This window comes from Polyodon spathula, chromosome 7, assembly GCF_017654505.1.
Source record: "Polyodon spathula isolate WHYD16114869_AA chromosome 7, ASM1765450v1, whole genome shotgun sequence".
NCBI lineage: Eukaryota > Metazoa > Chordata > Actinopteri > Acipenseriformes > Polyodontidae > Polyodon > Polyodon spathula.
The window spans coordinates 44,496,817-44,510,137 of NC_054540.1; the positions used below are offsets into that span (position 1 = coordinate 44,496,817).

General features: G+C 38.3%; 1 protein-coding gene across 1 annotated transcript in view; it reads right to left on the bottom strand.

The window, feature by feature from the left end:
• Positions 1 to 13,321, bottom strand: part of LOC121318647 (AMME syndrome candidate gene 1 protein-like) — a 102,221-nt gene that overhangs the window by 44,956 nt on the left and 43,944 nt on the right. Inside the window, exon 2 of the mRNA XM_041255545.1 lies at positions 426 to 536. Coding sequence (XP_041111479.1) covers positions 426 to 536 — 111 coding nt within the window. The remainder of the gene's footprint in view (positions 1 to 425; positions 537 to 13,321) is intronic.

Consider the following 13,321-nt stretch of genomic DNA (forward strand, 5'->3'; position numbering starts at 1 on the left):
GCAGGATTACACAGCATGCCCTAGCAGACTCTGAAAACTGTTCATTGTTTTGTGACAGTGCTGTTTGACGGTACAATCAGTTTACGGTAACAGCTCCAGCAGAATGAGAGTGCAGGAAGCCCTTAGATTTCTCTATGCACTAAACTAACTCCAGCAGGGCTGTGTTCAAGCATGCAAATTGTTTCAAACATTAGTGATAGAGTAAAACTATGTAAAAACATTTAACCTCTGGTGGAAACAATCATTACCATTTACATATTTACAGTAGTGTAAAATGCATCAAAATACTGAACATAATGGCGCCAATTAAAGGATGTAAAATGTTTCTTTACTGTTCAGGTGTTCAAACTTTTAATTTTTTTTTTTTTAACAGCCTCTGTAGAATAAAACAGAAGACAATGATTCAACAGCTGATAAGTTCTTACCTGGTAAGTGTGTACTCCCTGAGTCCAGAGTGCAGGTTCATGGCAGAAAAAGTACCTATACAACCCCTCAATCGCTTATCACGACCAATCTTCCACGTGACAAACAGCGGGCTGGTAAAAAAAAAATAAACACAAAAATAAATAAATCATAATGAAATCAAAAGGTCAGTAAGACTACATTATTCCAACACGTGGTTCATAGCTTCTGACTGATCACATCTACTGAGTAAGATGACACACTGGGTAATGACACAGAACAAGCCACGAGGAACATAATGACACAAAATAAATACAAAATGCAAGTCACTGCATCACTGTGTCCTTACTGCTTTATGTGCCAGTCCTGAAATTCAGCATTCTACTTTGACAATGTTATCCTGTAGGCCCACATCAGTGTCACTCGTTGGATTAGGCAAATCCCTAGATCAAAGTTGTAAGTGGACAGCTTGGCAATGGTTAGCAGGTAATGCATGCGTTGAAATAGAGTACCTAAATATTGAACCAAAAACAGGAATGGCCTTAAGGGCTCAACATCTTTCCCTCACCCCTTTTTTTTCTTCTACAGTACCATTACATTTGCTTCAGGACAGCAAGCTAAATATTCCTACAGCATTCAATCTCCTGGAAATCAAATAATAAAAACTCTGCATTTTGACAAAGATGAATATTGTCTGCACACACAATTTTAAAGCTTAAAATCAACTCCAGTAAAGCCATGACACTAATCAAATAGCACTGTACAGTAGCTCTCTGCAGATTGATGATCAGGCCAGTTTTCGTAACTCAGTCTGAATAATAGTTAACAAATTTCAACATCAGCTTTCCATTGACTTGAATGTTGTTCTTGATATGGTATCACCTGCTACTAGACTCTCATATTCATTTTTTTTATTTGTTTTTCTAACTGCTTGCTCCTCCATTTATTCCATCAAGTTTAAGTTCCAAAACCAATTTAAAGCTGTAGACTCTGTGTGCCTGTGGCAGGGCAGAGGAAAAGCCCTGTACATAATTCAGAGGGGCAGGACAAAGCAATGGTGAAAATGTATTTCAAAATGGGTGTTTATTTTGTGTTAAAGTATTTTGTTTTTAGTTAAAACATGCTGTATTATGATTAAAAAATGTATGATTTTGCATTTTGCGTTAACTGAAATAGGGATGGGAATTTTAAATGTTTAAAATCTAAAGAAGTGGTTAAATGCTGAATAATACTAGGCTTATAACTGATCACGTGACAAATTTCACCAAAACGCATATTTTTAATTTATTCATTTTAATAATTTATCATCGTATACAGCAGCCAGTCCCGTCACAGTAAGGTAATGGCGGATATCATAAAGGATGGGGTCTGGCAATTAACTCCAAGTAGTTTTTTTAATTTGTGCAACAAAATGATTGACACTGGGGCGGGTTTTATTTTCTGTCAATCTGGCGCTTCATTGGTACACTGTTCGTGCTGTAGTGGGCTTGGTATGGTTCAGTCCACATGGTAAGAAAGGTGTTTTTTTTTTTTCTGACGTTTGTTATATATTTAATAAAACTGCATCTCTAAACAAAGGAATGAGGCAAAGTCAAGTTTGTAATTATTTTGAGGAACCAGACGAGAAAGAAAATTGCCGTACCACTAAAAGACAAGTTCAATGTTTCATTATTTGAAATGAAAACATTCAGAATTACTGTGGATGGAGTTACCGAATGCAGTAAAAAGCAAACATCCATAAACATAATACTCTAGATGGAGACTGAATATGTATAAAACGATTTTTATATTATATTATATATATATATTAATTCTGAGAATGCATAAATATAAATTAATTATGTATAGGTTTAATATACAAGTTTTTCACTTTTACCCAAATTATTTGTTTAAAAAAAAAATGTCCTTGATATCTAATTTGTCAGCAGAAGGGAATATTTATATTTTATTTAAAAAAAAAAAAAAAGAAAGAGGTGCGGGTAGGGGATTAACCCTTTGTGGCACTGCTCCCTCAACAGTAGTTGTTATAACAATGTTTTGGGATCTGTGCATTTGATAGATTATGTAATATACGTAATTTGTGTTTTTAAAATTATTGTTTTGTTCTTTGAACATCATATAATGAGAAAAAATAAAATAAATAAATACATACAAGTTTAGTTTATTCACTTTGTGCCCACAGTGCCAGGTACATCTCAATAGCGCAGTACAAATACAAAAGAGAGACATCTAAGAATAACAACAAAACAAATGCTTTAAAAAAAAGACCGAATTCCTATTGTTAATTTTTTACATTTTTTTAAACTATTGATTTTAGTATTGCATGCAGGACAGCCGCTACAGTATAATCGTAAATCTTGAAAAACTACACTTCTAAATCTGTTGTAGTCATTTTTGCATTACTTACATGTGTTAATTTGGATTCATATGTTGTTTTTTTCTGACTATGTGAATGAAGAGACACAAATTCGCCCGTTTTCTCATTGGAAATAGCGATACTTTGAAATTTACCTGTCCTGGTCACAAAAGCAAAGTTTGTGAGGAATAATAGCCATTTTCTACACTTTTGAGGCATAAGCAATTAGGAAATAACACTTACTACCCAGGAACAAAAATTGTGTTATAGTGTTATTTACTTAAATTAGGGGTTCTTTCCGTGGAAAATACTAACCAGGGCTATAATGTACTATAGCGAGTGTGTGTGTGTGCAAGGTTTAAACGCTGACACCGGCATAGCATTTAAACATTCATAAAAAATGTACCACAAGCTCATTCCTTACTTAAATACAATGGTGTTTTGTTATTGTGTGGCAGCGTGGATGGGGTTAGAAGCCCATCAACAAAACTTGTGCAAAAGGTGACCATCTCCACATTATTAAATTGATTAATTTGTTGCTAATCTGGAGATGGTCACCGGTACATAAACCGGCAGCTTTCCATGCTCAGTTGGGTGTTCAAGAGGAGGAACATGCGATTGAGACGGGAGAAAAAGCAAAAGAAAGAAAGCATGCACGCACGCACGCACGCAAGCGATTGCTACTAGTGCTGGGCAGACCAGCACGGTATTTGTTTGAACTTTGTGTTTGGGACTTGTTTTGTTTAAACCTTTTATTTTTCCTTTGTGAGCAGTGTTTTTGTTAAAATTGTATTTATTTTTGTGTTTATAAAAATGGCGCCTTGAGCACCCGAGTAACGTCGTCAACCCTTGGCTACCCTGTCACAGCGTCCCACAATCCTGTTTAATTTTACTCTGGTCAATGTTTACTATAGTACATGCAGTTCAGAATTGATCACAACCCAGACTATTGGCTTACCAGTTTGTTTACATTACCTAAAGTAAACAGCTGCAGGCTCAAGTTTATTCCCTCCTTGAAGCTTTTTGGCCACCAAATCTACTACTATCAGGATGGAAATAAATAAGACTCCTATTGCATAGCAGTTTAATCCACTCTTGGCTTTACTATGCATTTAAGACACACCTGAACTTGCTACCTATACACAGTGGCTAATGAAGCATATCGTCTTATTCCCAGTCCTGTGGCACATGCACTGAACGCTGTTATATATCTCCTTTTCTTCCATTAATATTCCATAAACAGGCACTGTATAAAAGCTTGTTTCCAGCAGAACAATGCAAGGGCAAGGCAGTAAGTCGAAGTGGATGGAATGCTCCAGTGTGAGGAAGCGGAGCAGACTGAGACTTGTTTTGCACAGCATGTTGAATAAAAAGGTGTTCTGAAATGCCTATTCCTTCACTTCGTTCATAGGAACACAAACAATGCAGACTCACCAGTACAGATCAGACAGCGATCAGAACACTTGGGTCATAATGATCAGAGCAGTTGGCTCATACCAGTATTACTGTAGGTCTGTATTCACTTTAATACTGATACTTGCATGTATCCTTTCTGTATGCCTCAGTGTTTACATGCACTACTCTATTCGTTTCCCTGAAATATTAAAAGGTAGTTAATACAGTACTTCCTCAGAAGGCTCCTCACTACAAGATGCAGTGAAATGTAAGAGTGCAACAAGCCTGTGCAGACTCACTGCTACCGATAACAAGGTTTCCCGGTGCGACCACGCCGTGTTACTCTCCTACTTGTGTCAGCACACATATTGAAACTTCTCTGAACAATACTAGCTGGACAGCAAGTGTGCTTTTGTGCAAAAATTAAGAGAGCATCCTGTTCGGATGTAGGACAAATTATTTTCAACACAAATTAAGCTGAAACCGGGGTCTATGTGGAGGAAAGTCTGTGCAATGCTGCATTATGATTAATACAACAACTGTTTGAAAGACAATAGAAAACGAGCAGTAAGTCAATCCAACGACATTCTGGAAACAAGAACACTAATGGTTACAGTCAGCATTCCCTTTAAGTTTTTTAGATACCAAAAAACGAAGTTTTGACTGAGAAAATGTAAATTATCAGTGAGAAACCTTCGGCCACGCATTAACCCTTTCAATATATTTTTGTTCCATTATACAATTTTGAAACAATATTCCAACACAAGTATCTCAACAACTTTACAATTTACTTAATTTATACAAGACGTTTACCATGGCTCTGATTTTGAATCATCCTCTGATCCTATGCAGCCCTGTCAATTATCATAAATATAAACTGCATACTTAACTGGTGGCCTGCATAAAACTGCTTTATACTACTGAATAAAACAGTGGCATCTGCACTGCCTTCAATTATAACCATCTTTTGGGCTACTAATTGTTCCATTCTTGGGAATACCAAATTCTGTTTTTCAAAAATGACCAATTTCACTTGGTCCCACTTTTTATCAACCTATTAATTAAATATGGCATTTGAACATAAATATTGGTAGTTAAAATAAGTAAATTTAATAAATACTAATATATATATATATATATATATATATATATATATATATTTTTTTTTTTTTTCCCCACAAATCATACTGTAATAGCAAGTAAAGCACCTGAAGTCACTTCAAACCCGTCATTTGTACCCGTCATCCGTCTATGTTTATAGACATCACTTGGCTCATTGCTGGCACTAAAATAACCAGGAAAACCTAAGAATTATATTACAACAGTCCAGCAAACCAAATGTCCAGCACAGTTGTGATAATCATATTTACAGTCTTCCACTTACACAGTAGTTCAATCTGCAGATAAAGGTGTTTTGAAAAGACATGTTTAGCTTATTGCTGGCAATACAAATATAACAGTTTAACAGTCCAGCAATGTCATGTGAGAGTAATCCTATGTACAGTACTCAACACATTAAGTTGAGCATTTTACTGGCATTATAATAACCAGGACAAAATATGAAAGTGATGAAGGCGTGTAGACCGACTCGTTGCTCTAAAACAGGTTCACTGCTATGTACTACCTGACTAATTTAAATAGCGTCCCTTTTAATGTAAACACCTAATTAATCCTCTCAATTGTTTCTTTCCTAATACTGTAGTGTTATTTGCAAGATTTAAAAAGAGGCATATCTCCAGACAGAATGTCTTTATGAACCAACAGTGTGTAGTGTAGTGACTACATCCTTTACACAGTACAGTGATCGATTTCCTTTAAGGATTGCACAGCTATAAAAATAGTTTGGGGCTCATTTCTTCATCGTCAGAACATGTAATTCAATTCAGAAATGGCCACGGTTTAAAATTGTTAATTATAGCTTAATTAAAGGGAGGTAGCATGGAAAGAAATAAACTAAACAATGAAATACGCAATTAATTTAGCTTCGGGAAAGCTCCGTCTTGAGCGCAGTATCTTAGGTCGTAGTCTTTCAACATACAGTGGCTTGAGAAAGTATTGCCCCCCCCCTCGGCATTTTTCCTATTTTGTTGCCTTACAATTGGTGAAGTGAAATGAAAAAAATAACTTGTTTAAAAAAATTATAAAAAATAAATAACGGAAAAGTGGTGCGTGCATATGTATTCACCCCCTTTGCTATTAGAAGAGCGACCAGAATTATTCCGGGCTTAAAAGGCATGTCATATGCAGACAGGCTAAACAGAACTGAATCTGTTCAGTCTTGAACAAAGAAGACTACGTGGCGACCTAATTCAAGCATTCAGAATTCTAAAAGGTATTGACAGTGTCGACCCAAGGGACTTTTTCAGCCTGAAAAAAGAAACAAGGACCAGGGGTCACAAATGAAGATTAGACAAAGGGGCATTCAGAACAGAAAATAGGAGGCACTTTTTTACACAGAGAATTGTGAGGGTCTGGAATCAACTCCCCAGTAATGTTGTTGAAGCTGACACCCTGGGATCCTTCAAGAAGCTGCTTGATGAGATTCTGGGATCAATAAGCTACTAACAACCAAACGAGCAAGATGGGCCGAATGGCCTCCTCTCGTTTGTAAACTTTCTTATGTTCTTAGCCTCTAAATAAGATCTGGTGCAACCAATTACCTTCAGAAGTCACATAATTAGTTAAATAAAGTCCACCTGTGTGCAATCTAAGTGTCACATGATCTGTCACATGATCTCAGTATATATACACCTGTTCTGAAAGGCCCCAGAGTCTGCAACACCACTAAGCAAGGGGCACCACCAAGCAAGCGGCACCATGAAGACCAAGGAGCTCTCCAAACAGGTCAGGGACAAAGTTGTGGAGAAGTAGAGGTCAGGGTTGGGTTATAAAAAAATATCAGAAACTTTGAACATCCCACGGAGCACCATTAAAGCCATTATTAAAAAATGGAAAAAATATGGCACCACAACAAACCTGGCAAGAGAGGGCCACCCACCAAAACTCACGGACCAGGCAAGGAGGGCATTAATCAGAGAGGCAACAAAGAAACCAAAGATAACCCTGAAGGAGCTGCAAAGCTCCACAGTGGAGATTGGAGTATCTGTCCATAGGACCACTTTAAGCCGTACACTCCACAGAGCTGGGCTTTACAGAAGAGTGGCCAGAAGAAAGCCATTGCTTAAAGAAAACAATAAGCAAACACATTTGGTGTTCGCCAAAAGGCATGTGGAAGACTCCCCAAACATATGGAAGAAGGTACTCTGGTCAGATGAGACTAAAATTTAGCTTTTTGGCCATCAAGGAAAATGCTATGTCTGGCACAAACCCAACACCTGTCATCACCCCGAGAACACCATCCCCACAGTGAAGCATGGTGGTGGCAGCATCATGCTGTGGGGATGTTTTTCATCAGCAGGGACTGGGAAACTGGTCAGAATTGAAGGAATGATGGATGGCGCTAAATACAGGGAAATTTTTGAGGCAAACCTGTTTCAGTCTTCCAGAGATTTGAGACTGGGACGAAGGTTCACCTTCCAGCAGGACAATGACCCTAAGCATACTGCTAAAGCAACACTCGAGTGGCTTAAGGGGAAACATTTAATTGTCTTGGAATGGCCTAGTCAAAGTCCAGACCTCAATCCAATTGAGAATCTGTGGTATGACTTAAAGATTGCTGTACACCGACGGAACCCATCCAACGAAGGAGCTGGAGCAGTTTTGCCTTGAAGAATGGGCAAAAATCCCAGTGGCTAGATGTGCCAAGCTTATAGATACATACCCCAAGAGACTTGCAGCTGTAATTGGTGCAAAAGGTGGCTCTACAAAGTATTGACTTTGGGGGGGCTGAATACTTATGCACGCTCAAGTTTTCTGTTTTTTTGTCTTATTTCTTGTTTGTTTCACAATAAAAAAATATTTTGCATCTTCAAAGTGGTAGGCATGTTGTGTAAATCAAATGATACAAACTGTAATACAAATGATACTATTTCCTGCCTGTAACTGTGTAGGTAGCCGACCATGTAGATGCATTTCAATGAGATTTCACCTGTGCCCATGTCATTTTAACCATAAAAGATAATAAATCTCTCATGAGGCCTATGGAGTGGTCATGCGAATGCTCGGTTTCGTACACGTTCTCTAAAACACATCAATATTAAAAGCAATGCTTGTTTGGCTTTTTTTCTCTTTTTAAACTGCTGTCAGCAAACAGTGAATTTATGGATAAAATCAGCTAATGTAGTCGTAAGAATACATGACAGAGGGCAACTGCTCTGGAGAATGTCATTATCAAGCCTCATCACAGGTGGAGTGGCAGTTCTCTACAAACAGGAACAAATATATTGGTGCAGAATTATGTTCCTGATTAATCACATTTTCTATAAAATCAGATAAATCCATAATAATGCCTTTAGAATTTAGGATCTGCTTATTAAATTAATGTCTAAATATTAAACATTTAAAAAAGTCAAGAGCAATTTTTACATCAATAATAACAACAAGAATAAGAATAATACTTCAGAATAATCATTTTTTTAAAGAAACTCCAAACTAGCCCTGACCTACATTGTAGAATAGACTTTAACCCGAAAATCAGCCACGAAGCCAGTGCAAACCAGCTGGAAATAACCTGCAGTCTCACTTGGACAGATACCACAACACAATCCCTTAAGGCACTTTGCTAATTACCTGGATCCCAGACAGATCTATCTCAGCCAAGCCACTGACTCGGTGTGAACCTGCACAAACCCCTCAGTCCCACCCAGCTGTATGAATGGGGAAGCCAGGACCTTGCTGGAAATGATGCTGGAGGGGATCCAAACCGCTCAGGCTCTCAGGGATGTTCTGCAGTAGATGTGCAGTCTCTTATATTAATGATCTAACCAGGGGTTCTCAAACTTGTTTTTTTGTGCCAACCTTTGGAAATGTATCATGCTGTGACCACCACCCAGCCAAAGTATGTTATCATATGAAAGTGCTGTATACACTACATAGGAACGTGGACACGTAATCATTATGCCTGCAGTCTACATCGCCGGACCCTTTCTAAAGGCGTGTGGGGAGTGGGGCAAAATCCACAGGTGAGGGGGTTTGGGGGGTAGCAACAGTATTAAATCAATTATCCTTGTAGCTAATATAAAATGCACTTTGATTTCGACCAAATCTGTCAACTGTAAAATAATCAGATTACAAAATGAAACCATGGCATAATTAGACCCACAGTGGCGGAAGTGTTTAAAATAAACAGCAAGCTTGTCATTCGTGTCATTTGTGTTTCTGCTTCAAGATGGTAGTTCTGTGTGAAGATTTAATTGTCATCAGAAATGAAGCGAAGCATCAAACTTGCATATAGTATCGGTGCCGAACTTGCGAACAGACGGAGTTTGTCATCGATTGTGGCAATAATCATAACAAGCAGGTTTTTGCCAAATAGCCTCAACAGGCCTCCAGAACCCCACATGGAAGGGGAATCCTTCAAAGGCTTTTCTATCCCTTGCATCCAAAATTTTAAGGAAGTCATCCTGATCTACACAGCTCTGGGTTTGTACTTTGAGAGAGAAATCCCTCTCAGTACAGCACCTGCATCGGTGTACTTAGGAGAGAGGCTGCCTGTATACTCACAAACGTCATCCTCGGGGGGGCAGAATCGATGAAGTCATCCTCTCCTAGGGTGGGAGCATCTGGAAAGTATTGCTCCTGTGAACTTCCGGGTGCAGCAGTGTCCATTGTTGTAGGAGTTACAGGCTGTAAAAGTTGTGCTTGTTTAGACTGCTCATATTATTTTAAATCAGAGAAAGAAAAGCTCTTTAGGTATAGGTAGCTGCGAAGGGGGTGTTTGAGCCTTGGCTTCCTTAATGGCGGTAGCCGATTTCACAGATACGTCTCTCTCTCGGCTGCTGTGGGAATGAGTTGACTTTCTTGTTCTTTTCCTGGGAGGAGAAACTCCAGGACCCTGACGTTCTCTGGGGCTACCTGCTCTTTTAGAGGTAGAGGGTGTACAACGACCTTTAATCGGAATAGTGAACCACCAAAGGGGAAGGAACTTCCTTGAGAGTAGGAGTAACTGACATGTCTACACAGATAAAACAAATTTGTGTTAGACAAAGGGGAAAGTGGGGAACCACGCTTAGAATAGATGGAAGGCATAGAGGCAAAAAGAGAGGAGAGAAGAGGAGAAAAAAAAGGAAGTAGCCTTTTCTTTTTTGTTTACAATCAAAAATAAAAAAGCTCAACACACGTAGTCCTTACCCAGGCATATGCAGGAGAAATTTGGACAACCTGACACTGATATGAGGTGGATTTTATGGAGGAGGAGGAAGGAGCACGCTATTAGCGCCAATACAGATTATAAAAAGGATCTCTGGGAAAGAGATCTGGTTCTTTCTCCTTAACCAGATAACATGGAGACCGGGAGGTTCATGTTGTGTGGAGTTCATCAGACAAGGTAAGAAAGCATTGGATGAGATTTTTAACTAGGAGGTACCGGGAATATGATTCTGCACTCCGCAGAGGTTCCAGGGCTGGGCCCCGGCACAAATTTAGCATTGCGCAGCGCAAAACAGTGTTGTGAAATAAAAAAAAAATTCTTGTTTATTTGTTTTTCACGTTTCTGAATGCAAATACAAACCAAATCATTTAATTTCATATTATTAAAGTTAGATTAACCACTACTACTACTACCTTTAAAACGTTCCAGATAGTATTTGAAAAGTCAGTAAACACTTCAGAAAAATAAATTTAAAGAAGGCCTATTAAAAACAAAATCTAAAACGTAACATATTTAAGACATTTCTTACAACTTTTTATACATGCAGTGTTAATATACAGAATTTTTTGAAAATCGGTTGTTGCAGGTCTGCGACCAAGAACTGCGTCCATTAAATCATAATATTTACTTTTTTTTGCTGTCTGACCCGCTTTACTGTTATGATCTTCAGTTTTTTTGTGATCCTGTTTTTTTTTTTTTTTCATAACACTGTTTCTCGCTGTGGTTTAGTCCAGTATTTCTCAATTCCTGTGAAATCCTTTGGTAGACTATTGTTTTGGACAGTACAAGTTAACCCCGGCCCCAGCCTTGCTCAGCACTGATCCCGTAACAGATATCTTGCGAGGCCAGAGTTTCATTGTTCCAGCTCGGCAAAATGACAAGTGTGAAACTAGCCGTACTGTGAGGGCTCGGCTCAGGTGTGCAAGTGTGAAAAGGCTATTGGTAAACACGGCAGGTCTGGCTTCATATTAGACCATTTACTGTATATGCACAGTAATGTAATGCTAAGGACCTTAACTAGGGCTTCTGTTTATTTATCAATGCTTACTTTCATCTATTTGAGTTAATTATTTTTTCAGGGCTTGCGTGTTACTTTCCAAAATGTGGTTTTCTGTCAATAGTAACGTGACAGGATTTGCACACAGATGTACCTTCTTTCCTTTGCTGTCTTCCATAACAAAATCCTCATGGTCATGCCCATTCTTCTGGGGTATTTGTGTGCAAGCATTTTTTCACATTTCAAATTTCCCACAAACAAGCCTTCTACTGTAATTGTAATCTCGTTTTAAATCTCGCAAGCGGAGTCTTCAATAGAAATGTAGAATTTGCTGTCACTTAGTAGTTGGGTGGGTTTAAAACATTCAGAACTAATCAATGATAGATACCACACTGGGAAAGGTGGTTTTGTTTTAGTTTTTTGGTTTTTTTTTTTTTTTTTTTTTTTTTTTTTTTTTTTTTTTTTTTAATGGAAAAGGGGACAAAAGGAAACTTGACCGGATTACTTCTCAGTGCCGATTGGAGGGATTCAAGAACTTATCTAACAGATAATAGCGACACATTTCAGAGGGATTGTTGAGTGAGAACTGCAGGAACATCACGTGTGTGAGGAGAAAACAGGAAACAAAATCTAAAAACAAAGTAGCGAGGGACACAGTTGTACACTCAATGAATCTTCCAGCTTTGTAATAGGTGCTTTGGATTAGTTTATGTGCTGTTCCAGCCCAGAGTTGGACTGCAATTGGACCAGTGATTCAGGCTTTGCAATGCTGTGACGGGATCCTTTGTGACATTTGTTAAATACAAAACTTGACTATGTACAGTTATAGCAGGACTATAGGATCTGAAATCCCAATAAAAGTAAATGGCATTTGTACTTTTGACAGGATCATAAACATGATACCTCTACATCTCTATATATTTGCAAGAACATGTACTGCACAGTGGCATATATAGCACTAAACAATATTTAAATACCCTTTGTTCTCACAGATTTTAATGTCACTTAAGGCAAGGCGCAGCTACAGCTTTTAATATCTACAAGGTTTCCTGGAAGAAACACATGTCTAGAAACTTGTGTTTAAGCATTCACAACAGCCACCCCTCGTGGCAGGGGGAAAGATGCTAATTGTAGAGATGCAGGAATGCATGCAGCTTGGCCTAGCAAAGACAGCTTAGATGAATGAAAAGACTGCAAAACTGGATCAATGTCAATAGAAAGGGTAGAACTGTTCCAAAATAATTTTATATATAAGATACATAATAAAATATTATTATTTTATGTTATTAATTATTGTTTGGTATTAGTAGACAGCTGACACGTTCCAGAGCTGTTGCCAAGGGCCAGCGCAAAACCTGGAACACTACACTATGGAAGTCACAGATAACCTTGTATCACCCACTACAAGCACTACTGCATGCACCCAGGACTGGTGATCGTGTTAGTATAGTGTGGGATAAGCGTGATTATTGTTTGGGACTGCAACCCTGTTGTTATTTACCCTGTGCCGAGGATTATTATATGGTTACCAGATCTGGAATTATAAAAATAAAACCACCACTTTCCAACTGGATTACAAGTCTGTCTGTTAATTACGCAACATCACTCCTGTACCTGTACACTGCAAACCACTTTGCCACAACCCCATAATACTGTTTACATTCTCCCACATACCTGTATGTTAAATACAAAATTTAATTATACAGCAGCGAACTGTAGTAGTGCAGAAAGATACCAACAGCACATACGGACTACGATATTTACAGAGCAGAAGCACAAATACCAAACCAAGAGGGATCTTTCTACAGACAATAGTAAGAGTTTACCCACGCAGAAGTGCTGTGCACTCATGACTAACTTTTACCAGTACATTCGGACTCTCTCCCAACTATCCAATTAAAAC